The following is a 26,248-nucleotide window of genomic DNA, read 5'->3' as shown; positions in this document are numbered from 1 at the left end:
TTACATTTTAATTTTCAGTTTTACAAATTAACCGTAATCATGCAAGACAAACAATATATGCATTAAGAAAATACAACTGAATCATTTAACCATTCCAGTATATTATCGTGCATTTAAAAATGTAAAATCAATCATCAGTTAAACATGACAAACAATAAATAACTAACCAATTTCGGCTCTATTAGTAACCCGTAATTATTCTTAAAATTTTTTAAATTGCACAAAATACCATATTATCGATTATTAAGCTTCAATTCCATAATGAAGAATAAGGTGAGAAATTCTTACTCAAATCAGTGTACGAAATACCGAACTTTTTATTGCGCTTACTGGCGGTCCCCAAGTTTTCTGAATTTTTCTACGGAAATTAAAACACACTTTATGTATCTAAAAATACCCAAAAAATCCAAAATCAGTGTTAAAATCCTTTTCTGACAAATTTTAGGGCTCACATTCGCGGTTGGACTTTTTTTCGGCTAACTGTAGAAACATAACAAATAACACAACGGTGGAAAAATTGCATAAAATGAGAAATGGAAAGGGACTCATCAGAGGCGGTTGCGGGTTTTGCCTGCAACGGTGCCACTAGGCTTTATTCGCAGTTTTCGGCTCATCCGTCATTTATTTTGCTCTGATATGGCCATAGGGGTGCTCGGAATCGAATTCTGAGCGGGTGGGAGAATTTTTACCTTTTTTTGACAGTCGGAGGTGGCTCCGGTGCGGCGGCGGACGGCGGTTGACTCCTTTCTCTAGCGACTTGTTCTTCTTCTCTGGCGGGGGGCTGGTGTAACGGCCCCGGAAATATTAAAATGAAATGAGTATTTAAATATATCAAATGCGGAAGCGAGATCAAAATTTCAGTTAACATCCCTTACACGAAAACCAAAAACGTACTTAAATTATAAAAGGTTAAACTAACTAAAAGAGAAACTCGAAAACAAAGCTATGAGCATGACTACAGAGTCTCTAGGCATCCCCTTCGTCGTCCTCCTGCGGAACGGGCTCGGGAACCATGTCTTCCTGATCTGAAATGGTTAAATAATGAGTGAGCTACACTAGCCCAGTAAGAACATCACGATATCTCACCGTCACGGAGGTAAAGGTGGGTATAAAACACAAAAAGACCAATGGAGCATAATTTACAACAAACTCGCTTATTAACATAAAACCATTTTCCATCCACTTACCTCGGTGGAATTTATGAAAACAATATAAGAAAAACAATAATATTATCATAATCATGGAATAATATAAGCTGTAAAACATAACACTTATCACGCCTCTTGTAATTCAATCATTGTACAACATATCTTTTTCTCATTTACCAGCCTACTAGTATCCGTGGGGGTCCATAGGGGTCCCGCTACCCGTTAACCTTTAACATTCATAATCAGTTTCCAGGGCCGTCCCCATACCCCGTCCGGTATGAGAGTGAAACGGGTCGTCCCCATACCCCGTCCGGTATGGGCGCCAAAATCATAAGATCTCCATACCCCGTCCGGCATGTGAGACCACAATCCCGGTAGGGTTCCCTACGGACCTGGTCCGTCCACCATCTCTCAGGATATCTAGTCAGGCTGACCCCCATAATACAATTATCAGTCTACACAATCTTTCATTTTCCTTTTCCTCAGTCAGCACCATCAATTCACATTTAAACAAGCAAATCGTAATTCATGCCAAACAGACAACATACAGTATCAGTTTTTCAGTCATTCAACCCATGATTAATAAAAACGTAGTATATGCACACAAATCTGTAAAATGAACACATCAAACCTCATTTTGCATTTAAAGCTGTAAACATGACAAATAACAGTAAATCACCAATCACACTAGACTCGGACTCCATTAGCCACCTTAAACAATTTCACACATTCGTTAATTCAAGGAATACCGTTTTATCATTTTTGAACTTTAATACCGTGATAGGAAATAGGGTGAGGGGTCCTTACTCGTTTCGAGGTCCGAACACGGCTTCACAGTGCGCTTGCAGGCTGTCCCTAATTTTCCCTGAATTTTCCTCGGGGAACTGAAACGCACTACTGGTACCTGCACGTGTTCCAAAAAAAACCCAAATTAGGCCCAGGGCCTCTTTCGGCCCAAATCGCAACGGCGGCTCCGCCGTGCTCCGGCGACGGCGTCGCTGCTGGCGGCGGCGAGTCGCCTCGGGTTGGCTGTTTTCGGCCGTTTTCGGCCGAATTCGGCCACACTCGCATCAGTCCCTGTGAAAAAACAACCCTAGGGCCCTCGGGGGGCAAAAAAAAAATCACGGAAAAACGGAGCTTACCGGCGGCGGCGCTCTCGGGTGTGGCGGCTCTCCGACGAGGTTCGTGTTTTGGTGATTCAGCTCCGGTCAACCTGTAGAGAAAAGAATGGTGATCACGGTGATATAAAAATTGCATCAAACGGAGGCCGGGAAGGGCCTCATCGGAGGCAAAAACCGAGAAGGGGCGCGGCGGCGCCGCTGGGCTTCGGCCGCGTATTCCGGCCGTTTGGCCGGGATTTTGGCTCCGATTTGGCCACAGGAGGAATCAGCGTGGAAAAATGAGTCGGGGGTACGAAATTTACCTCGATCGGCGGTCGGAAGTTCCTCCGGTACGGCAGTGGGTGGCGGCGGCCGGCTTCTGGTTCGTCTTCTCCGGCGAGCGGCAGGCGGCTAGGGTTTGTGGTCTGGTGTGGGGGTTCTATTTATAACCTCTTGCCCTTTGATCTCAGCCATCCATTTTGATTTAATCTGGGCCGTCCGTTTTTGATTAAATCTGGGTCGTCCGTGCGATTAAATCTGGGCCGTCCGATCGTCCGCCTGATCTGGGCCGTCCGATCGCGCCCACGCGGATTGCCAACGTGGCCCTTTCTGGAACGATGTGGTATTACCACGTGGCAGGTCCTGGTTGGGCGGGGCTGCTGACCGGGCCTGCTGACGTGCCTTTTTTTTTTTTCCCTCCTCCTTTCCGGGTGCTACAGCTGGCGACTAGGGTTCAGGTTCTGTGTGATGCGAAATATTTATACTAATCTCGCGTTAATCTAAACCGTTCATCGCATTTAATCTCGACCGTTCGATCGCGCCTAAGGAGGAAACGAATCTAGACCATTCATCGCGTTTGATTTCGACCGTCCGATTACACTTAAGGAGAAAAAAAATCTGAACCGTTCATCATGTTTGATCGTGGCAATTCGATCATGCCTAAGGAGGGAACGGATCCAAACCGTCCACACGCACGGGAAGACTTCTGGGTCGTCCGATCGCGTGGTACGCGGATCACCAATATGGCCTCCCGCGTGGCACCGAGTCAGCGTGCCTTACCACGTGGTGCGCTCCAGTTCGTCGAGACTGCTGATTTGGTGGTCTTACGTGGTGCAATTTTTTAAAATTGTGTTCTGACCCCCCAGTTTCTAATTTTTCTTTCAAAAACATCATCCGAACCCAAATTTTCACCCGTTTTTTCCAAAATTATTTTCAATTTCATTCATAACCTAATTTTTTCATAATTCTACATTAAATTAAAATTTATTAATTTCAAAAAATAAATTTTTATACATTTTAAAATGTTAAAATTAATCTCGGGCCAAATTCCTGGCCTGAATATTACAAATTTTGACAAAAACTAAAATAGATCAAGTATGTGAAACATTAAACATTAGTATTACATTGAGATTATCTAACAATACGAATAAAATTAACGTTTCAAATTTCACTATGTAATAAATAATTTAATGTTCGAGTTAGTAACTGTTCATAATAGTTAAAAAATAATATGCGATATGTAATACCCCTAATTAATTTTAATGTAAATAAAATTAATGTATAAATATAATCTTTTAATTTTTGAATTTTTGTTTAATGTAAAATGAAGAAAAATAGGTGGATGATGAAATTGAAAACAATTTTGGGAAAAAATAGTACAAATTTGGATTCTGAGGGTGTTTGTGAAAGAAAAATCAGAAAATGATGATCAAAATGCAATTTAAGAAAATTGTGTCACGTAGGACGTCCAGTCAGCAGCCCCGACAAATCGAAGCGTGCCACATGGCAAGGTACGCAGACGCAGTGCCATGCGAGAGGCCACGCTGGCGATCTACGTGTCCGCGATCAGACGGTCTGGATTTATTCCCTCGCACACGGACGGTCTGGATCTATTCTCCCTTTAAACGCAATCGGACGATCCAAATCAAATGCGATGGACGGTCCAGATTAAAAAGAGGCAGATATAAATAACTCTCTTCACACCAAACTCTAACCCTATCTGCCAGACCCCCTCACCGGAGAAGAAGAGCCAGTCGCCGGGAAGGAAGTCGACTGACACCTGCCGCCGTGCCGGAGCCACTTCCGACTGCCAAAAGAGGTAAAAAATTTCTCATTCGCTCAAAATTCAATTTTAAACACCTCCATGGCCAAATTGGAGCAAAAGAACCGGCGGATGAGGCAAAAACCGCAGGCAAAGCCCTGCGGCGCCGCCATAGGAAAAAGTAAAAATTGCCTCCGATGAGGCCCTTCCCGATTCCCGTTTCGTGTAATTTTTTCACCATTGTAATCACCATCACTTTCTCTACGGGTTGACTGAAGCAAAACACCCAACCGCGAAGATGAGCCGGCGAAGCCGCCGCACCGGAGAACCCTGCCGCCAATAAGCTTTGATTTTTTGACTTTTTTTTGCCAACAGATACCCCTTAACGTGTTTTTTCGCAGGGATTAGTACAAAACTTGCCCAAAACAGTCAAAACCGCCACCGTGAGCGACGGTGCCGTCATCGGAGCATGGCGGGGCTGCCGTGTCAAAATTCTAGAATTGGCCAAAAAAGGTTTCTAACACTAATTTTGGGTTTTTTGGGGGGTATTTCTAGGTACTTGAAGCATGTTTTAATCCTCGAAGAATTCAGAAAATCTGGGGACTGCCAGTAGGCGCAATCAAAAACTTAGGGTTCGAACACCAATTCGAGTAAGAATCCCTCACCTTATTCTCTATTATGGAATTGAAGTTTAATTTTAAATAATATAGTATTTTGTGAAACTTAAAAAATATTCATAATTAATTACAGGTTATTAATAGAGTCAGAACCCGTTACTTATTACTGTTTGCTATGTTTAATTGATTGTCTGATTTTATAATTTTCGAATGCATGATAATACACTGAAATTGGTATGCTGATGCGATTGTGTTTCAGTTGATGCATGTATTATTTGTCTTACGTGATTATAGTTAAATTGAAAAATTTGAAATTAAAAGTAAACGAAAAATTATTTGATTAAGTGGATGGATGAACGATAGTCTTACTGGATATCTTGAGAGATGGTGGACGGACTGGGTATATAGAGAACCCTACCGTGAAATTTGCCTCATACCGGATGGGATATCGATGATTGGTAATTCGACACTTATACCGGATGGGGTATGAGGACGACTTGTTTCACCCTCATACTGGGTATCGATGATTGGTAATTTGCCGCTCGTACCGAACGGGGTATGGGGGCAGTCCATTTTACCCTCATACCGGACAGGATATTGATGGATAATATTTTTTGACGCTTATACCGGACGGAGTATGGGGACGGCTCGTTATTTGAAAATATTGAATAAAGGTTCACGCGTAAAAGAGAAAGTCGTTGTTTTGACTGATTGAATATAAGATTTTGATATTGTTAATGTTATTGACTTTATAAGTTAGTTTTTTGAAAATCTCGTTAAGGTAAGTATGCGGTAAATGATTTCATTCATGTTAAAGGAACTTACTTAAATTAATAGCTCTATTAGTTTTTTTATGATTTTTACCAACTTTCGTTTCTGTATCGGTAAGTAGTGTGATATTATTGCGAGGTAGTGTAGTTCATTCTTTCATTAACCATTTCAGATAAAAAGAACCAATTATAAAAAAGGTAAGACTTATTATAATGTATTATTTAAAATGTCTTAATAAAATATATATTTAAAAATAATACTAATTTTTATATCATTCATTATCACATTATTTATTATCACAGTAATTTTTTAGTATTGTGAATAACTTTTCAAGTGTCAATCATATTTACAAAAATAATAACGTATTAGATGTATGAATTTATTTTCAATTGATTTAGTTAATGTGCTAGAAATGCTTCTCATAATTATTTATGAAATATATCAAGAGATCAAATATGCTATTCTTTGTTTTGACATTACATTCGGAATATTTTCCATTAATTTTTAAATTTTTATTTTTTTATTTTAATAATGTATAATCCATGAAATAAAAAATATAATTTTATAGAATTTAATAAATAGTTAGAAATTATGATTATATATTTAAAAGCATTGTTATTAACTTTATTAAATTAGTTTATCTAATTTTTGAATTTCATTAAGAACAAAATATATAACATGAAAAACTCATAATTTATTATCAGAAATTTCACAATTATAAAAAATATCATGAATTAAAGTAATTTTGTAAATTTTTAAAAAATTATGAACTACAAAAAATTATACGATTACGTGGTTCAACCGACTGCGCGGGTGCATATTAATATTGCGGTGGTCCCTTCCCCAAAAGGCATCCAAGTAAACGTTAAGGAGACGGCGGCTGGAGTAAATGGGGCCCACTTGAGATCGAAAGCGCAAGTGGATATTCGTCAATATGACTCATTGTACGGTAGCTTTCTCCGCATAAAGAACGCACTATAAATAGCCCCCCATCTTCTTCAACTACTAGTATCATATCTGTATTCCCGTCTACTGATTCTTCAGTCAGGGCGAATACCAAAATCCATAAGCTTGTAAGAAAATTATTGACTTCTTTAGTTAATTCTTGGTTAAATCCGTAACTACTGTGTTAATATTCTCAAGCGAAGCATTTTTACTTGGATTTCTTATGATGTTAATGGTAATTATCTGTTCTTGATTGATTGGTGGTTTTGTTTCCTGGTCTATTTGATAGAGATTTTTGCGTGTTTCTCTTTCTTTGTTTGAATCAATATACCGCTTTATTTTTCCAGTCTTAATTATTTGTTGATACTCTCTGCAAAATACTTCCAAGTGTGAGAGCGTCGGGTCTTGTGTGAGCCGTTTACGGTGCAACTATCGGGAGCTATGTCGGTGAATCAAGTGCGGGAAAATGGTGTACACGACGTTAAAGTACTTCCCGCTTTCAATGATAAACATGGAGGTGTCATTGTGGAAATGAAGGAGCCTATGGATCCGGAGTCTTTTGTTGCTTTACTCAGGGACTCAATAGCATTATGGAGATTACAGGTTCTTTTCTGATATAACTTTATTTATGGTGGATATCTTGCTTATTTGTTTGTGGTTTACCTTTGTTTTAGACTGTTTTCTATCACTAAATGTTAGTGAATCTTGCTTGAACTCATTAATATCATTTTTACTACAGGAATCTTTTGTTATTTCGTTTTGTTTTTTATTGCTTAGTACATTTCAGTAAAGTAGCTGGTTCAAATCGTATTCTAATTAGTAGTAGTCTTTAAGGCTGCCAATGAAGAATAACTGGTAAACAACTATCATTATGCATTTGAGTTTCTGAGTCAGGTTTCTCAAAATGTGGTCTACTTCAGAATATATTAGGTCATACATCATCATTCTTAGGTTTACTTGCTACGCTTTTGTAGTATGTTTTGAAATTTTCACTATAATTATCAGCACATTGCGTAGATATTTCATTCTTTCCATCTTCTTCTTACACTAGATTGCAGAAAAAACAATTCTATGTTATACAGAGGTTTAGTTTTCGTGTCCTTCAATATGTGAACTTACTTTTCTACTAGAAGTCATTTAAGGAAGGATGTTAGGTGCCGGACCTTTAGCCTCTTCTTTCTCTTTAATTTGTCATGGATTTTCTTCGCTTTCAGATAGCCAGGTGCCTTTGTTATTAGTGACTGTATTTGAATTCACTTCGCAGGGCAAAAAGGGTGCTTGGATTAAATTGCCTATTGGACTTGCAAATCTTGTCGAAACAGCAGTTAAGGTAATTATCGTTAGCTGTGATATTATAATTACAAGAATCTTTAATATGTTGGATAGTCGTTGAAAATCCAAGTGTCTTTTATCTTATATTCTGTTAATCTGCCTTACTGAGGGAGCACGAATTGTGATAAGCACACAAGGCATAGGAGCAGTTGATCATTTCCCAGAAATTTGATACTCTCAATGCAGTCCATAAAATCTAATTCAATTTCATTTGAGAATTATCTTCATCTTTATTGCTAGCTTCATCACATATTTCATGGCTATCTTAGAAAAGATACCGTTTCAACTACTAATTTGTATGTGGTGTATGTGTCCTATTGTTTGCAGGCGGGGTTCTGGTACCACCATGCTGAGCCTGACTACCTCATGCTTGTTTGCTGGATTCCTGCAACAACCAATACAATCCCTGCAAATGCTACACACCGAGTGGGTGTCGGTGCTATTGTCTTGAATGATAAAAGAGAGGTACTCCTTGCTTTGTGGTTAGCATAATTTCCTTGATGTTTCTTTGTGCTCTTAAAATAGTGGCCCTTTCTAGCTTTCATTAGTTTGGTTTAAATCAACTGCTTAACTTTTCAGGATTTTACATATCTTTCTTCCCTCCTTAGCTGGGAGCTCTAGTTCTCTTTGCACTTTAAAATTTTTACTAGTTAACGTGCGATCTCCTAGGCTAATCAGGATATTGAGGAATTCAGCTCCTGCAGTTTCTATTTACCCATATCAGAGAAACTACTGTCCTTGACAGTCTCTATTCCAAAGATATATTGGGGTGAAAGCTCACCTCTTTAGAAATCTATGTTTTCTTTGACAACAAGGTATTTTATTTTTGTAAAATTGGGTTTCTTGATGACTTTGTTTCTATGATGTTTGAATTGAAAGAGAAAAAATTTCTCTGGAAATGATCTATCATTTTGGATCTTGATGTACATTTATGTAAATATTGTTTAGTATTCTATCAATTCTTTGGAATTTCGTTCCCTCATGGATCTGTATTATTGGTTTTGAGTCCTATTTACATGGAGCAGATGCTTGTAGTCCAGGAAAAGAGTGGCGTATTCCAAGGAACAGGTGTTTGGAAGATCCCTACTGGAGTTGTTGATGAGGTGAGTTTAACCAGAGGACTTTTACGATGTTTTGAAGCTAAAATGCATGATATAAAAACAAATAAGCTCTTTAACATGCAGGGTGAGGATATCTTTATGGCAGCTGTAAGAGAAGTGAAAGAGGAGACAGGGGTAAGTGAAACATGCGTCTCAATATTTTTTGTTCATACTTCTATTCACTCATCGGTATCGCTCTTTCTGAGACCACTATTTCCAATTATTCAGGTTGACACAGAGTTCTTGGAGATTCTAGCATTCAGGTAAGACATCTGCTTTCTCTCAGAACTTTTGACATTTCTTTATATTACAGTGTCAGACGTTGTAATTTTTTTAATACTAAGTCACAAGTCACACTTGTGATGTTTGAAGGGCAGGTTTGATAGGTTACTTGATGATGTAGCAGGAGCGCACCTCTGTAATATGTAGTTAGCCTATGAAAACTAGCGTATGGTGAGATTCTTCTTGGAATCTCATTCCCAATTGTAATGGTTTTGTATTCTGGTTGATGTGATGAAGACAAGGACAATGGCCCTTGTTTGTTGCAATTAAGAATCTACCTATGGGCTTATATTGGTCCTTACCTTTCGTATCCCTTCGGAAAAGTATTTTGTCATTAGGATCAAATATTTTAGGTGTGTCTCAGATGTTTGCCTTTTCTATTGTCGCAATATAGCTGAAAACGTATGAAATTAATTGTTGTCTAGCTCATTCGAAGTGGCTTAATATTTCTTCTGTACTTCTTTAAGACCTTAACACATATTTGCAGGCAATTACACAAGTCCTTCTTTGGAAAATCAGACTTATTCTTCTTGTGCATGATGCGCCCCTTATCCTTCAATATTCAGAAACAAGAACTAGAAATTGAGGCAGCCCAGGTACTCTGTTTATAATTTTGCTTCATTTGAGCTGATCATAATGATTAAGTTATTATAGAAATTCTGAAGATGAAATCAAGTACTAGAAACCATTAATTCAACCTACTTAGATGTCTTGTAATTTTACATGATGCTTAAGATTGATGATAGTCCATTTTTTTGTTTAGGAAGAATTGACGAAACCTGATATCAATAACATGAATTAAACATGAATGCTTTGGATAAAACCAGAACTGTATGGATGTGATTGAAATTTAAAAATCGAGACATAATTTGCAAACATGAATGCTTTTGTCACAGTTGTATTAACCGTTTCTCTGGTTGTTTCATTTGCATAATTAATTTAGCTTGCAGTCATTATATCTTAACATACTCGAGACACACATGTATGTGATGCTCTTCTTTGCCACTCCAAAGTTGCATAAACCAGAGAATGCTGAGTTTAAAAATCTCTCAAACTAATTGCTGATATTTTTTCATGTGTTTGCAATGTTTCTGCATAGTGGATGCCATTCGAGGAGTACGCAACTCAACCTTTCACCCAGAAGCACGAACACTTCAGATACATTGGTAATATATGCTTAAAAAAGATGGAAGATAGCTACACAGGATTTTGTCCCCAGCCTATAAAATCATCATTTACTGATGAGCTAAGTTACCTTTATTTTAATTCCAGGGATCTGAACAATTCAAATTCTGTTGATTCTTCCTGAACGGTATTTATTTTGTTGCCCAATTACGCTGTAACTCTATTATTTAGTTTATGTTAATCCTTTTGGTAAGTTCAGATATTTCCAGTCTTGCTGATAAAAAAAATGCCAAATCCGTGTGAAATTACTGACACAGAAGACAGTTACCATAAAGAATAAATTGTGATAGGCTTCACCTTTGGCACTCGCTAGTCTTTTCCCTTTTTTTTGTCGGTTCTGGATTTCTAGTTCTCTTTGGAAAAGGGACAACGCCTTGTTTTTTGTCTGTACATGTAAATGAGTCTCTCTTTCAGGATTGCCTCTTCATGACCATGACAAGTGGTTTGCCATGCGGCACCAAACCCGAAACACAGAAGAAGAAAGATCCAAACGAGAGCAGAGAGCTAGTGGTTATAAGTCTCAAGAGAGGTGCCCAATTTTCTGCAATCCCATCAAAATTCTGTGCTTTGTCAGTTAATTTAATCAGCTTAAAATAGCCTCTGCCCTCTGTTTCTTTCCCTTTTCATGTATATTATCATTGCCTTTTAGAGTTCTGCAGTGCCAGGAAGAAAAATATGTATCAACTGAAATTTGCTTTTCTTCTGGCATTCTGGTTCTCTTTTTTTAACCTTGAAGATGTCATAGGGCAAGATACTGATGATCATGTCTTACCTTCACCCACTACTTGCTTGAACTGCACAATTTGTCCATATCCATGCCATCAACTCCCTCCGCCAACACCATCAGGCTACCCTTCATATGGAACTCCACCACCACCAGTTTCAGGCTATCCTCTTTACGGAACCCCACCGCCACCGCCACAACTTTCTGGGCCACAGTCCCCAGGAAACTGCCCTCCTACCCCTGCACGTTGCTGCGGTTACCCTCCTCCAAGTGCTTATGGATATATCCCACAGGAGAGCCACTCTGCTTCTCCTTATTCGCCTCTCCTCCTCTTTTCCCTTGTGATGCTTTTGTTTTTATTCGCTCTCCTCCTCTAGATTTTCTTTCTGCCTTTTTCTTTCTATTTTTCTTCAGGTTTTCGTGCGGTTTACCATAAAACTCGTCAACCAATTTACTGTACTGCTAATGTTAGTGTGTAATGTAAAAGTTTCCCATTTCTGTTGTGTAGATACTTTGATGAGGCTTTCCCTTTTTCTTGAGTTATCATAAGCACAATGAATGGGTGTCATGTTCTATATATTTGCTTTAGTGTTCCTAGTTCTTATTATGGTTGGTTGAAGTACATATATACGAAAGAGAGTGAGAGACAAATGGGCATATTTACCTTAACTAGGCGAGGTAAGTTTGTCTTCTTTTGCTTGGTGGCTTCTCTCAGGCGGTTTCCTTTTGACTGAGATCCATCCATATATGATCTCAGGTTGTATACAGCCTCTTGGCAAGACGACAATGTATCATTCCTTTTATTAGTAAAGACTCCTCGTGGGTGATGCAGGACGAATAGTCTACTAGCTAGCTACTACAATGAATGAAGTTGTCATTATTCATCACGTTTCTGAGTCCTTTTTTTTTTTTTTTAATTCAGTACCGAGCTGTGATCCTGCAAACCAAATTTAGTGCCAATAATTTCTCTCTAATTTTTTTTTTACTTCAACAGCAAGTGTAGGAGTTATCCATATGTTTAAGAAACTATTTTTAGAGCAAATGACGTTGAAGAAGGATATTTTTCATAGCAACTCTGTATATTACCTTTTCAAGGAAATTAATGAGAATAAAGTCGGGGTTCAATGAACTCTTAGAAATTAGTCTTTAACCCCCATTTATTGAACCCTACCTTTTTTTCCCTATAAATCTTCCAATCTTGGTTTGTTAGTATTTTATAATTTATTTATTTCTTAATAAAAATAAATAATTTTTTTTATATCATAATATATAACTTTTTTTAAAACAGAAAATAATGTTTTCGTAAATATTTATCTTATTTTAATAATAATAATATAGTAATTTAATAATTAAAATTTTTATATTTTATTTAAAAATTATAATTTAAAATTTATTAAAAATATATTATTCATCACTTTATAAATATATTATAAAATAATAATGACCGATTTATAATATTTAATTCAATAAAATTAAAATTTTAATTTATTAATACATTAATAAAATTATAATAACTAAATTATATTAAATTACAGTAACACAGTGAATTAAAAATGATTATGCGATGATTATATTTTCTTAGTTGCAGTAACACAATATGTAACAATTTCGAAATTTTAAAATAAAATATGTGTATTAAAAAAGTCAAATGCGAAAGCGTAATAAAAATTTTGATTAACATTTTTATTTAAAAAAATGTTATTTTTATCGTAATATATAACATTTTTTTTTAATATAGAATGATGTTTTCGTAAATATTTATCTTATTTTATTAATAATAATATAGTAATTTAATAATTAAAATTTTTATATTTTATTTAAAAATTATAAATTTAAAATTTATTAAAAATATATTTTTCATCATTTTATAAATATATTATAAAATAATAATCATCGATTTATAATATTTAATTTATTAAAATTAAAAATTTAGTTTACTATTGATAAAATTATAGTGATCAAATTAAATTAAATTTACTAACATATTGATAAAATTATAGTACAATTATATTTTCTTCGTTTGAGTAACACAATAAATTAAAATTTTGATAATTCAATAAATTATAGAGATGCAGACCAACACGATAACATTTCCAAGAGTGAGCAAGTGATTAAGTAATTTTTGTGTAACAATCTCGTAATTATCAAAATTATTATAAAATCTTACAAAATTATCATATAAAATTACAGAATTTACTATACCATCTTAAAAAAATTACTACAAAGACATATACCTCCACACATTATTAAGTGATTACTACAAAACTTAGTAAACTAATATGCAATGCTAAAAAATTACCACATAGAAATGATGCTTCCTAACTCTATAGAATTTCCCAAAATTAAAAAATTAAAAAATAAATTACCCTTGATGCCAATAAACAAATGTGTATTTAAAAAAAAAAAAAAATCTACAGTATCTATCTTTAACAACAAAGACTAATCAACCTCACAAAATCAAACTGTAGGAAAATTCTATTCAACACAGAAGAAGACTAGAAGATAACTCACCACACTAAAAAACAATATCAAGAATTTGGGGAGAGGAGAAGAAAACACAAAGCATAAGAGAAAAAATGAAAATGAAAATGGAATATGATTTTTTTTTAAATATAAAATAAACACTCACTGAAGCAAGAACCCTAAGCACAAGCTTAACACCAAAGCAACAACTTTTCCACCATAGAATCTCACACCAGCATTATCATCTGCAGTCTGATCAGCAGGGTCTTCTTCAGGTGAATCAGCAGGTGCATCTGAGTCTGGTGAGGGGATTGCTGGTTTCTTCTTTTTCTTCGCGGGCTTGGGAGCATCGGCTGGCTCCTCTGGTGCGGGTGCAGGGGCTGGAGTAGGTGATAGTTCTACCTTGAACAACTCTTTTGGCAGCAATACCTTATTAGTCGTGTAGACTGCAACAGGCTGCTCATCAAACAGAGTTCCAGTGATCTTAACTGTGTTGATCCTGGTCTTGAGTGTCACCTGATCACCATCGTTTTGCACTGTGATGTCAAACTTATCAGCACCATCAGTGGCCAACGTGTTCATGATGCCATTGTTGGACTTCAACATGGACATCGATTGGTATACAGGCACAGCAAGGAATTCAAGGAATGATGTTTTGCCTGCTGCTGTCAAGTTCTTGAATTTCGGCAAGAATCCCTTCATTGCATCATCTAGAGGGCAGAACACTGTCAATCCTCCATCAACATTGTCCTGGGAAATGATCATTCATTCCAAATTAGCAATGGAGTTCAGGATTCAGTTTCCCCAAATCAATTCCAACACAACCAGGGTTAACAAAACAAAAAACACATTCAATAGTTCTTTTGCAGAAATGAATATTTGCCGGCATCATATCATTCTCCCATTATTACTCAATATCAACGAGACAGAAAATGTCAAACTTGTGCTCTCCATGTCGAGATCAATTCAACCAAAGAAAAAAAAAAAAACCACAATAAGATCCAGATCTTAGAATTCAGAGTTAGACTAGAAAATGGGGCAACATTGAAATTTTGGAAGCCAACAGTATCTCTGCTCCTAGTACTGATTTTAGTCAAGAATGGTGCTTTTCTTGGTTGATTAGACTGACCCTGTATTGTTAACCCCTCAATGGTCACCTTCAATCAAGAGCAGAATTATTAGTGTTCTTAAACCAATTTATAAAAAAATTGTCTTCTATACTTACTCCAGAAAAGGAAAAAAAAGAAAAAAAAAAAAACAGCCTTTTTACACTTCTCTATTTTTCAAGATTCTCTTTTAGCTTTTTTCTTAGCCATTCATAAATCTCGTGCAACAACCGACTTCTTCAAACCCAAACATTAGAAGCCGGATTTCAATCTTTTTACCCTTTCATTTTATTTATATGTATGGTTTCCAAGAACCCATAAAGAAACAAATCAAGTGTTTAATGGGATCCACCAGTTTAACAAATCTGCCAACAAATTCAAAAGCATTTCAGCTCAAAAATGTGTACCAAACAATAAAAAAATGTAACTGAAAGCTCAAAAATTATCCAAGACATGAAAACCATTTCAAGGATTTAACATTTCACAGTATACTATACATGCTATACCTGGTAAGTCTTGGCGGCATCAGGATTAGCCAATAGAGTATCTGCAAACACCTTGCAGCCATGGGCAGACATAATGCCAGTGAGGTTGAGGTCGCTGGGGCCTGGTGTCGGAGCCTCTGCGACATCAGACGGCAGGGCTTTACTGATCTGAATGATGGAGATGTTGTAAGGTATCTCCTCCACCGACTTAACGAAGAACGCATCAATTGTTCCCTCACTGTCCTGAGACGCGAAACCCACCTTGCCGCCTCTAAGGTCGGTGATGTTGACAAATCCGGTGGAGCCCGGCGCGGTTCCGGTGGCCTGGAACATGGTGGCGGCGAGAGCAGTGCCGTTGGTGATCTGGTGGAGCTTCCTCGCACCGAAGTAGTCGAGGAGGACATGGAAGGCTAAGAGGTTCCTCATGGAGTGGATAGAGAGGTGCTTAGACAGCACTTCCGCCATGGCGTCGTTGCTCAGAGCGCAGACAGTAATGGTGGTGCGCTGGTTGATGTCGGCGGCCAGATGAGTCTCCGTCAAGTAGTGGTTGAAGGTAGAGAAGTCTGGATGCTTTTCCAGGATACGTGTGATGTTGTGAGCGCGAGATTGGTTGGGGAAGAAGGAAATGAGAAAGAAGAAGAAGATTGAGAGAAGATTCCTCATCGCCTGCATTGTACTGTAATCCACTGTTCCTGCTTCGGTACTCTCTCTGCAACAGAGAAAACAGAGCTAAGTTTCTTCAACAATGGCAAGAGAGAGAGAGAGAGAGAGAGAGAGTCCAGTCTGAGGTTTTGGGGAAGTGTGAGTTTTGTAGAGAGGAAAGATGGGTTCATGAAAAGAGACTTAGATTTAAGTAAAATTACAATATTGCCATCGTCTTCTTTCCTTGTGGCTAACCTTTCAAAACACGGTTACAGCTAAAGCCAGTCTGAGAGCGAAAGAAGATAGCAGTTAAGGGGAAAACGAAAAAGGACATACTTTAATCAATTATTACAATATTGCCATTTGTATTTATAATAATCTTTTATTTCATTATGAAGTTAGCATATAAGTATGGATTATTATTATTATTTATTAGCTGGAATCATAAGATACACCAACCTTTTATTTATTTTCTTCACCTTTGGAAAATTAACATATTAGTTGTATTTAGCCATAGATTATCATGTAATAGTTGTATTAACATAATTTTCATAATCTATATTAACAAATGTAGTTAATATATTAGCTAGCATTAAAAATTATATATTTCTTAAAAGTATTTAAATATGTTTCAGAGTGTATAAATTTATAAATTCTTATCATAAAAAATAAAAACTAACATGAATCAAAATATTTAAAATTTTATAAGTTTAATTAATGTTATCTATTTCATGAGACAGATAAATCTCTATTTATATTATATATTTACAATTCATATTTTTTTAAAAAAATTGGGTACCAACTAAAATTAACTATACAAGATTACAATTCAAATTGATAAGATTAGATATGCACGTAGCATTATATGGGAAAAAAAATTATAAAACTATATTGCAAAATCAGGAATTAACTTCCACAACAAGACAAATTTATTACATTAAAAATGATTCTATGTTACTTTAATTTATTAAAATATTTATTACATTTTTTTTATCTCTCACTTACAGTAAAATTTTATACGAAAATTATTCATTGATTAAGTTATATTGTAATCAAAATTTATTCAAATATTTGTTTATTTTATTAAATTAAATAGAAAAAAATAGTATCTTTTGGTAAAATTTTGTACAAAATTAGCTATAAGAAAAATAATTTTTCAATTTTTTTTAATATTTTATTTTAAACAATGAGTTTAATATTTTATAGGAAAATAATATGGTACCCTCCTAAGTAAATATTTTTTAATCTTAATTGTTTAACATTAATTAATTTGTTAGTTATTCATTATTGCATAATAATGTTAAAATTATATCATATTATTTTTTTAAATATATTTTTCTTACAAGTAAATTTGTAATCTGTTATAAGTATTTTATATAAAAGAATATAATTATTATAAAATATTTTTTTAATTATAAATTTATTTAAATTTATCATAATATAATTATTACAGATACACGTCGACACATTAATAAAATAAATTTGTACTTGTATCAAATCGAATATTATAGATCAGTTATCATTAACTTATAACGTATACATAATAAAATAATAAATTTTATGTTTTTAATAAGTTTAAAATTGTAATTTTTAAATAAAATATAAAAATTTTAATCTATTTAATTTTTTAAAATCCAATTGAGAAGTTGTTAAAAGGTGTGGTATGATGTTTATAGTGGCTTAAAAAAGAAGAGTAAAAGGGTTGAGAGACTTTTTGGGTATGAGTGAATAAACACACCACGTGCATTGGCATCTCTTCATCGAAAATCAAAGCATCCAAAAATTAAATACAAACATTACAAGTATGGAATATACTATAAACCACATTTCCAAAACTCCAAAATCATCCTTTATTATTATTGGTATTTAAATTAAGTGTGACATATATTTACACTTGTTATGTTTAAAATATAAATTAAAAAAATATGATTTTAGAGATAAATTTAAGCTTTTAATCCTTTAAATTTTAATATATTTTTTATTACATTAAATTATATAACGTATTTTTTAATTGTAATAATTCGGAATTCTACGCTATCGTGTTTTATTTATTTATTTCAATATTTTGTAATATATAATTTAAAACGAACAATTTTATAAAATAAACGGGTATTAAATTAAAATAAATTTGTAAAAAATAACACACATAGTGAGATATAATGATTTTCTAGGCATGTATGTTGTGTCTATTTTAAATTCCAAAGATGTATTTTAAAATACATTCTTAATAAATTAAATTATAAATAAAATATAAATTCAAATAATTTCTTTTATTCAATCTTACATTTTCCCGTTCGGAATATCATCGGGTGTGGTGTATTTGCACAAAAGTATCATGATGATCGCCAATCGTTGGCCGTCAATCCTTCGAATCATCCGAAGAAATCAGCATCGTCCATTTTGTTGACATCAAGTAAGTTTGGAAGCGCGACTGTCGGCGCTGAAGCAGAGAATCATAACGGTCTGATTGGTCAACAGATTTCAGGTTGGGGTATTTTCGTAGTTTTAGCTAAATCCGGGGGTAATCTAGTCCGATGATTAAGGGGTTGTGTGGGGCCTGGTCACACTGGCTCCAAAACGTGCCAGCTGGCATTTCTTTTGGCCACATAAACGGCTCATAATCGATCGTCCGACGTCAGCAAAATCCTCCACCGACAATTTGGTGGATGGCTTGATTGGAAACACGATGCAATGTTCAACGGTTGAGATTTGTTCTCTCCTAAGCCTATTTTATTTCGTTTATGAATTTAATAAAATAATTTTCTGATGATAACATGGATGGAAAATACTTAATTAACAATTAGTCTCTCTAATAAATTTCTGACCAATAATTAATACTCAAAATTAAATAATAATTATATTTTTTATTAAAATAAATAATTTATTTTAAATTATCACTAAAAAATACAGCACTAAAGTTACAAAAAGTCAAATAAGAAAAATTAAAAATTGACTAATTATTTGAATATCTTGCATGGTTAAATGGATTATACTAAAAATAAGATTATATATAATCAAGTTAGTTGGTTCCAATAGGCAGCTTTGTTTATAATTCACATATATATAATATTATATATAATTAAGTAGTTAGTTCAAATATTCTTAGGCGCCTGTCTTTGATTAATTATTTATATATATATATATATATATATATATATATATATAAAGAATAAATTAGTCATGATGGAGAAAATTAAGGTCTCTTCTTAAAATTTTTCTTACCTACCCAGATTAAATTTAGTATAAGTATGAAAAATATAGCTCACATATTACCTGTATCTAATCAATTTGCCGAGTCATGCAAATATCACCCACCATTAACAAATATTTGAAGGCCTTAAAATATGGTGATCAAGAGATATTTATCTCATTAACCCACTTCAGTTCAATTGGCAGTGCAGAAACATTACAATTATATATATATATATATATATATATTCTGGTCTGTTGAATAGATTCTTGTAAGGAATGACAATCTCCTAATTAACTTCATCTTGATGCTTTGAACAAATAAAGTAAAAAACTTTTAATGCATTTTACATATAATATTTTCTAATCTGTTGTTAAATTTATATCTTACAGAGATGGTATGAGATGAGAAAGGATTTTTCTACCCACCCAATTATATAACAAATATGGTGGAGAAATTTTTCTACCCACTCCAATAATCAGGTATCAAATGAAGCCAGAAGCTTGTATCCTTCATATAATTGTACGTATAATATAATATACATCCATTTCAAAAAATGACATTTCCATTAGCCACACCACAAAAGGATATTCTAGTTGTATGTTAAGAGATTTGCCTGTGCCAATCTATCTTCTTCTCTCAGCTCAACAAGTTCTTTCCCTTGTCTATTTCTTCAAACATAAATTCTTCCTCCCTAATAATTTTGAGCATTGTTTTTTAAGTTTAATTTTCAGCTTTTCCACCATCGCAACCATGACATCCAGATGTTTTCTAAATTTTTGGAACCGTTACAATCATAATATTCACGGTAGAAATGTCCTAAAAGGATTCATCATTATAACAGGTTGTCATAAACTATGTCCATTGCAGCTGATCCGAGTTCATCACAAAGACATGCTTGCGGACTAGAGTTTTAGCCTCATTCATGCCTACCATATGTTTTGTTTCCATGCTGTTTCATAGTTTTTGTCAATACTGTTTCCTAATATGTCTTTCTACAATCATCAGATCCTATGCTAATATGCAATGTATAGTACTTAATCAAGTACAATCCAGTTTCCTCGGATAAGCATACCATTGTGATAACAATACTTGACCCTAGTTTACCCTGAAAAAAAATTCCACCTACTCAATTTCAAACACTTAGAGCCACCCATTTGATCTTTACACCTTTTCTCTTGAGCTCATGGATGATTACATGTGGGCATTAAGGTAGGGGGTGTAAATAGATAAGTTTGGTTTGGTTTATACCCTATACTCAGACCAAATCACTAAATTTGGTTTTTCAATAATTCAAACTGCCCATATGAGACGAAACTCTAAAGGATAGTTGACAAAAACTTTGGAATTCACACCCTGCACATGCTATATACATGAGTCAAATATATAACTCCGCTACAAGCCAAATGAAAACAGATTCTTTATGTGACCTTAAACCAAGCGTAATATTCAAGGAGTTGAAAATAGCATCCTTATAACATATGAAAAACCTATTTACTACTCTTGTCTCCACAAGAAAGAACACAAGCTCTGAAACCATGGACTTGCAAATTTCAGAGGGAATTCAACAAATATTTAGTTAAGATTTCACATCATCACATGCAATTCTTTTTCCCATGATATGGTTTTGTTAATTTGCATAAACGAAGAAAGACAATAAAGAGATGAAGATGATAAGTTATATAGTACAGAGAGGACAAGAATGGCACACTCATGGTTCTTTGGTCATTCCATTTTCTAATTATGTTGCAACAAACAAACAAATGGTATGCGTCTATTAAAAATAACTTCTATCCATTTTCAAAATTCCTAAGGGTGATATTATTTAAGAATCTAACTTAAAACGTGAGCTATATACACACTAGTATCTAATCACTAGGCTATGATTTCGGAAATAGTTATTCTTTAGATATTATAATCTAAATGACTAAAAAGCTAGTTATCGCAATTAAATTTGTGAGCTTTTGAGCTTATTAACATTCTTCGATTCGTGAACCAGACAGAAACCTCCAAACAAATAGGTCCTCAAATTTCTGAGGTTAAAATGACCTCTGAAAAAAAGTTTTGTTAATCACTAACTCTTAACTATACTTAACATATCAGTTTCTAGCCTGAGTAGCATTTCACAAATTAAAATCTCTCTAAATAACAAGAGGAAACCAACCAGTAACATCAACTGATGATATATAAAAAATGCATTCATGAAGCTATATGGGGGCTATGGGTAGTTGTTCAAAACTGCAACTGAAAAATATTCCTCATTCAACATTTCTCCTCCGTTAATCCCTCTCTATGTTTCACCCGAAAGGAGATCAAATACTAAAGTTTAATCTCTACTAAGATGATAAAGAATCTGTCCAGTAGGAATATACAATGCCTCAACCATGTGTAAGCCAAATAGAAAACTCACTACCAAGGAAAAGAGAAGGCCCATTTCTTAAGTTTTCTTTCTTTTTGGCCAAGTAAATTTTAAGCATTTGAATTATATAAAGAGTGAAACTTCAAAATCAATTACCAACAATTACAAAATCACAGAACCAATAAACAACAAATGGTCAAATGGGTGATCAAAGAACTTGCCTATCAGCAGCTTCAGCAACAATTGGCAACCTGGGAACCTGACCCAACAAGCAAGAAGACGACCCATAAATCAAGCACACCAACAAGAACAAAAACACTGTACTATCCAAGCTCATCACCAAATCCAATCCTAATCCACCTCTCGGATTAAAACTCCTCTCCAGAAGATCAGGGAAAATCAGTAGCACATCAAGCACGATAGCCTGCATTGTATTGAACCTAACGTACCTACTGAAATTCGTGTTCCTCACAACAACGAAATAAAGAGTCAAAAACACTAAGAACCCATTAAAGGGAAAGCTCTTAAAGACCCTTATAGCCGGTACAAGTGGCTGTATAAGCGTTTGAATTGGAGCAAACTGGGTAATTACATACTTGCCGTACTGTATACCGTCGAAGAAAGGGTAGAAGTAACAGACGGCGGAGATTATCCGGTCTGGCGGGTCAGCTGAGTTGCTGCCATTAGATTGCGCAGTCACAGGTCTACTTCTTCTATTGAATTTCAATTTTTGGCTTCTAGTTTTCTTTGTTAAGCTAGTTAGGGAGCGAAGCACAGGGGGTCTGAAGGAGAAGAGTAAAGGAGCACAGTAAATAGCTTTGTTGGAAGAGAAGGTGAGCGGAGATGTTGGAGATAAAAGATTCGACATCGTCATTGTTCGCTGTACTCAGAGATAAGAAAGCTTCTCAACTCTGCAGAGGAAAAAATCTACAGAAAAAGAAGAATGATGGAGGATTGGAGGTTACCAACTGATTGTCACTGACATGGGCAAGGCAAGAATATCCCGTTGCAAGATTTTTTCTTTCTTTTTTCTTTTTTCTTTTTCCTACAAGAAAAATACAGTAAAAACGACGTCGCTTGTTGGGCCGAACTGAAATCTAAAGGCTCAAGTTGAAGAGTTAGCCATTTATGCAAAACTTCTCTTAAAAATCCTTGAGGCCCATTACCCAAAAAAATATAAAATGGAATAATATATATATAATCAATTTTTATATGTTAATTATTATATATATATATATAATCAATTATGTTTCACTCATATGTTTAATATCACAAGGATAGAATTTTATTTTTTCATTTGTCAAAAAATGATTAAAAAATTATCTAATTTGAATTAAATGGATAATTAATTTAGAATTATTATTATTTATTTAAGTATTTATCTCATTTGCACTATAGTTTTATTTATAAAATTAAAATTTAAACTATACTTAAAATAAATTTATTTTTTATTTAGCCTTGGGGAACTGTGGAACCAATTCCATGTATCAAGCTGAATTTCTTTATACTTTTGGTGGTAATGAAAGCCGTGTCTTCTTCTTCCTCCCCGACAGAACACAAATGGCATACCAGTTTCTTCCCATCTTAAATAAGCAAATCTATACCAAGCTATTTTGTTAAGAGCTCGACGTACAGACCCACCAGAATATGAACCCTAAACAGAAGTGAAATTCAATGTACAAGTAGAGGAGACCACAGTCCTCTCACTAGCTAACTTTTCAGTCTATTTACTCACCATCATTATTATTGCCAGCAGTTACAAATGAAGAATCACCCCACCCTCCTACAAAACCTAGACTCTTTCCCATCTCCATAACATCTTTAGTCTATCTTATTGTTACTTTTCCGAAAAATTCATTTACGATTTCGACTATGAGTGTTGATTTCTACTGAATTTTTAGTAGATATCTATGTTGTCATTAACATGCATGGTTAAAACATAACTTGCACTTTAATTTTGTGAATTCCAATTTAGAATTTTTAAGTTCTAGTTAGAATTCTAATTTCATGAAATAAGACTGTAAATATAGTAATAATTAATATTCTAATCCTATGTCCGATCTAAGTTAAATATTTTCGTAACTTCTTAGTTTACACATAGAAATACAAATTCAGGGTCATCAAGATAAATATTTGAATGAACTTAATTTAACTATATATCCGATGTATAAATTATAACTAGTTTTTTTTCATGGCAAACAAAAAAGTAGAAACTAAACGAGAAATATAAGAAATTTGAACTAATCCGATTCATTCTTTAAGGTCAAAGTTCAAACATCATCGCAAAAGAATTCAATATATGATGATAGTTATTCAAACACAATAAGTTATATTCTAACTATGTACGACCACGATACATTATGAAAATTAAGATTAGAATTGACTAAGATTTAAGCAGAAACTGAATCAAAATAAAACCTCATTTTAATATGAGATAATAAAATTTCACTTTCACATAATTAAATTAAGAGGGTATTTTTAAAAAATTATTTGACTTAAATCCAAAGACAAGCTTTAAAATTTTGTCAAGGGCATTTCAAATACAGTGTTGCCCAACACAGTAATCCCTTACCTAAATTGTTCTTTCAATACCGACTTGATGGTTACTGTAAGCACACTAAAATACAGACAGGAACAATTTTCTTTAGTGCCTATAACAGCATAAATTACTACCTCGCTCCAGTTTAAATCCATAACCTCCACATAAAAAAAAAAAAAATGAAATAGTTAACTATTTCAGCTACCCCCAAAAGAGTCCTATAAGCAAATTAAATTGCTACTTCCATCCATTTTTTCATACCCATTAACTCTTGTGTTCCTTTGTGTCAGTGACTTTGTAGGGTTACTTCACTACTCAAACTCCTGTATATGTATCAAAGGAATTTCCTCAGGATGCTCAATGTCCAAATTTATATAACCTAGCCACTAACTAAATCCTAAGTATCTTTTACTAAGATGTCATGGTCCTGCATCATCTTCTTAGCAATCTTATTACCTGCTAGCTTTGCATTCTCTGCTCGTTCTCTGATGCAGATATCAGATGCAACCAGATGGTTAGTAGTATCTAATTCACACCTTTCACTGACTAGTTAACCAATGCAAATTAAATATGAACTCTTCTTAGTGTTACGTGTTTTGAGAGATTGTGTGTGCGTGTATTGTGCAATCAGGAACTCAAGAAGGCAGTTGGAGGCAGACAACATGACCGCCCCCTGTTTTACTAGTAACCACATTGATGCCTGTTGGAGGTGCGACCCCCAATGGGAAACCAATCGGAAAATGCTAGCCGATTGTGCAGTTGGGTTTGGTCGCAATGCCATTGGCGGCCGAGATGGTGAACTCTATGTGGTCACAGATTCTACAGATGATGACCCTGCAAACCCGGCTTTGGGTACTCTCAGGTATGCCGTCATCCAAGTAGAACCATTGTGGATCATCTTTGATCATGACATGGTCATCAACTTACAAGATGAGCTAGTAGTGAACTCATACAAGACCATTGATGGAAGAGGATACAGGATCCAAATATCGGATGGACCATGCATAACTATTCATAATGCTAGTAATGTCATCGTACATAACATCCATATAAAGAACTGCTTACCAACAGAAAATTTTCTAGATGGCAGTTCCACCGATGGAGATGGGATATCGATATTTGCATCCAGAGATGTGTGGATTGATCATTGTACACTCTCCAGCTGCTATGATGGACTCATAGATGCTGTATATGGCTCCACAGCCATAACAATCTCAAACAACATTATGGAGCATCATAATGAGGCCATGCTTTTGGGTCACAGTGATGAGTTCTTTGCTGATAAGGGCATGCAAGTAACAATTGCCTTCAATTACTTTGGAGAAGGTCTGGTTCAAAGAATGCCAAGGTAATTAAGCCTAAATAGCACCACATGCATCCAAACATAGATAACAGAACTATAAGTTCATATTTTCCTGAATGTGTTGCAGGTGCAGACATGGCTATTTTCACATAGTTAATAATGTTTACTCTGGGTGGGAGAAGTATGCAATTGGTGGAAGTGCAAATCCAACAATAAATAGCCAAGGAAATGTATTCACAGCAGCAGACGACAATTTCACAAAGGAGGCAAGTTTAGCTTCTCTGAGAATTACCATAAATTGGCCAATAGAAGAATTTATCTACGAAAAACACCTTTGGCTTGGTTTTGCCTTTGTCATATGCCAAAAATGCCCAAGAAAAGTAAAACTCCATGAAATTTGAAAGGCCATCCACCAAGTTAGATCTGATGAGAAAATAGTTTCATTTTGAATGAACTCAGTGAAAGTTTCCCTGTGTTCTCTAAAACTTTATTTATTGCCCAGGTGACTAAACGAGACAGCTTATTAGGCTACGATGACTGGCAGAAATGGAATTGGAGATCAGATGGAGATCTAATGCTCAATGGTGCTTTCTTTACACCTTCTGGACAGGAAGATCCTGCAAGCTACATAAAAGCATCAAGCATGGTAGCACGGCCAGCTTCACTTCTAACATCAAACCCCCTTTCTGCAGGTGTTCTTTCTTGCTATATAGGCCACCAGTGCTAAAATTCAGCCAATAAACATTTCTTCTTCCATTACCTCCTTTTCTGTCCCCCTTTTTCCAGAACCTACTTAAATAAATTTTTTTTTACATTTCAAGACAAGTATCAATTTTCAGGTCTCAATTTGTAGTCAACAAAGATTAAAGGCCTTGTACTTAGAGACGGTAAGAAGTAACAAAGCTTTCCCAACTGC

The 26,248-nt window shown here is 34.8% G+C and overlaps 4 protein-coding genes across 12 annotated transcripts; 2 read left to right on the top strand and 2 right to left on the bottom strand.

Annotated features, from left to right (window-relative positions):
* The first annotated feature begins 6,610 nt into the window (after positions 1 to 6,610).
* Positions 6,611 to 11,752, top strand: LOC110820659 (nudix hydrolase 2-like). 8 transcript variants are annotated; one of them, XM_088218744.1, is made up of 10 exons: positions 6,611 to 6,750; positions 7,011 to 7,225; positions 7,887 to 7,952; positions 8,282 to 8,419; positions 8,980 to 9,057; positions 9,139 to 9,317; positions 9,824 to 9,932; positions 10,436 to 10,502; positions 10,609 to 10,648; positions 10,936 to 11,752. In XM_088218744.1, exons 2-9 carry the CDS (start codon positions 7,064 to 7,066, stop codon positions 10,614 to 10,616), a joined length of 807 nt encoding a protein of 268 aa, XP_088074870.1. In that variant the 5' UTR covers positions 6,611 to 6,750; positions 7,011 to 7,063; the 3' UTR covers positions 10,617 to 10,648; positions 10,936 to 11,752. The 8 variants fall into 8 exon arrangements, with proteins under 8 accessions (XP_088074870.1, XP_088074869.1, XP_088074868.1 ...); XM_088218743.1 differs by having other exon boundaries at positions 10,609 to 11,752; XM_088218742.1 differs by having other exon boundaries at positions 10,436 to 10,648.
* Positions 11,753 to 13,685: 1,933 nt separating this feature from the next.
* On the bottom strand, positions 13,686 to 16,093 carry FLA1 (FASCICLIN-like arabinogalactan 1). The gene is made up of 2 exons (XM_022050424.2): positions 15,321 to 16,093; positions 13,686 to 14,458 (listed from the first exon to the last, which is right to left on the bottom strand). The coding sequence occupies exons 1-2, from the start codon at positions 15,969 to 15,971 to the stop codon at positions 13,871 to 13,873; spliced, it is 1,239 nt and encodes a 412-aa protein (XP_021906116.1). The 5' UTR covers positions 15,972 to 16,093; the 3' UTR covers positions 13,686 to 13,870.
* A 5,355-nt stretch (positions 16,094 to 21,448) lies between these two features.
* On the bottom strand, positions 21,449 to 22,511 carry TIC20-V (TIC 20-v-like protein). Its single transcript, XM_022050348.2, has one exon. The coding sequence runs from the start codon at positions 22,362 to 22,364 to the stop codon at positions 21,699 to 21,701; it is 666 nt and encodes a 221-aa protein (XP_021906040.1). The 5' UTR covers positions 22,365 to 22,511; the 3' UTR covers positions 21,449 to 21,698.
* A 1,788-nt stretch (positions 22,512 to 24,299) lies between these two features.
* LOC110820724 (Pectin lyase-like superfamily protein) lies at positions 24,300 to 26,157 on the top strand. 2 transcript variants are annotated; one of them, XM_088218741.1, is made up of 5 exons: positions 24,303 to 24,543; positions 24,661 to 24,891; positions 25,120 to 25,377; positions 25,460 to 25,598; positions 25,835 to 26,157. In XM_088218741.1, the coding sequence occupies exons 1-5, from the start codon at positions 24,446 to 24,448 to the stop codon at positions 26,057 to 26,059; spliced, it is 951 nt and encodes a 316-aa protein (XP_088074867.1). In that variant the 5' UTR covers positions 24,303 to 24,445; the 3' UTR covers positions 26,060 to 26,157. The 2 variants fall into 2 exon arrangements, with proteins under 2 accessions (XP_088074866.1, XP_088074867.1); XM_088218740.1 differs by having other exon boundaries at positions 24,300 to 24,543; positions 24,661 to 25,377.
* Positions 26,158 to 26,248: the final 91 nt, after the last annotated feature.

The sequence above is a fragment of the Carica papaya genome, chromosome 4 (genome assembly GCF_054855325.1).
Source record: "Carica papaya isolate Zhongbai chromosome 4, ASM5485532v1, whole genome shotgun sequence".
Taxonomy (NCBI): Eukaryota; Viridiplantae; Streptophyta; class Magnoliopsida; order Brassicales; family Caricaceae; genus Carica; species Carica papaya.
Note: the sequence above shows the minus strand (reverse complement) of the source record. Positions and strands in the feature narration are given on the sequence as shown.

What these genes read in the sequence shown, in the direction of transcription:
- FLA1 (XM_022050424.2), bottom strand. Translation starts at nt 15,971, where the DNA reads ATGCAGGCGATGAGGAATCTTCTCTCAATCTTCTTCTTCTTTCTCATT. An exon ending in ATGCCGCCAAGACTTACCAG is followed by an intron (nt 14,459 to 15,320) that starts GTATAGCATGTA and finishes ATCATTTCCCAG; the next exon opens with GACAATGTTGATGGAGGATT.
- LOC110820724 (XM_088218740.1), top strand. Translation starts at nt 24,446, where the DNA reads ATGTCATGGTCCTGCATCATCTTCTTAGCAATCTTATTACCTGCTAGC. An exon ending in ATATCAGATGCAACCAGATG is followed by an intron (nt 24,544 to 24,660) that starts GTTAGTAGTATC and finishes TTGTGCAATCAG; the next exon opens with GAACTCAAGAAGGCAGTTGG. An exon ending in CTGGTTCAAAGAATGCCAAG is followed by an intron (nt 25,378 to 25,459) that starts GTAATTAAGCCT and finishes AATGTGTTGCAG; the next exon opens with GTGCAGACATGGCTATTTTC.
- LOC110820659 (XM_088218742.1), top strand. Translation starts at nt 7,064, where the DNA reads ATGTCGGTGAATCAAGTGCGGGAAAATGGTGTACACGACGTTAAAGTA. An exon ending in TCTTGAATGATAAAAGAGAG is followed by an intron (nt 8,420 to 8,979) that starts GTACTCCTTGCT and finishes TACATGGAGCAG; the next exon opens with ATGCTTGTAGTCCAGGAAAA. An exon ending in CTACTGGAGTTGTTGATGAG is followed by an intron (nt 9,058 to 9,138) that starts GTGAGTTTAACC and finishes TTTAACATGCAG; the next exon opens with GGTGAGGATATCTTTATGGC.
- TIC20-V (XM_022050348.2), bottom strand. Translation starts at nt 22,364, where the DNA reads ATGACGATGTCGAATCTTTTATCTCCAACATCTCCGCTCACCTTCTCT.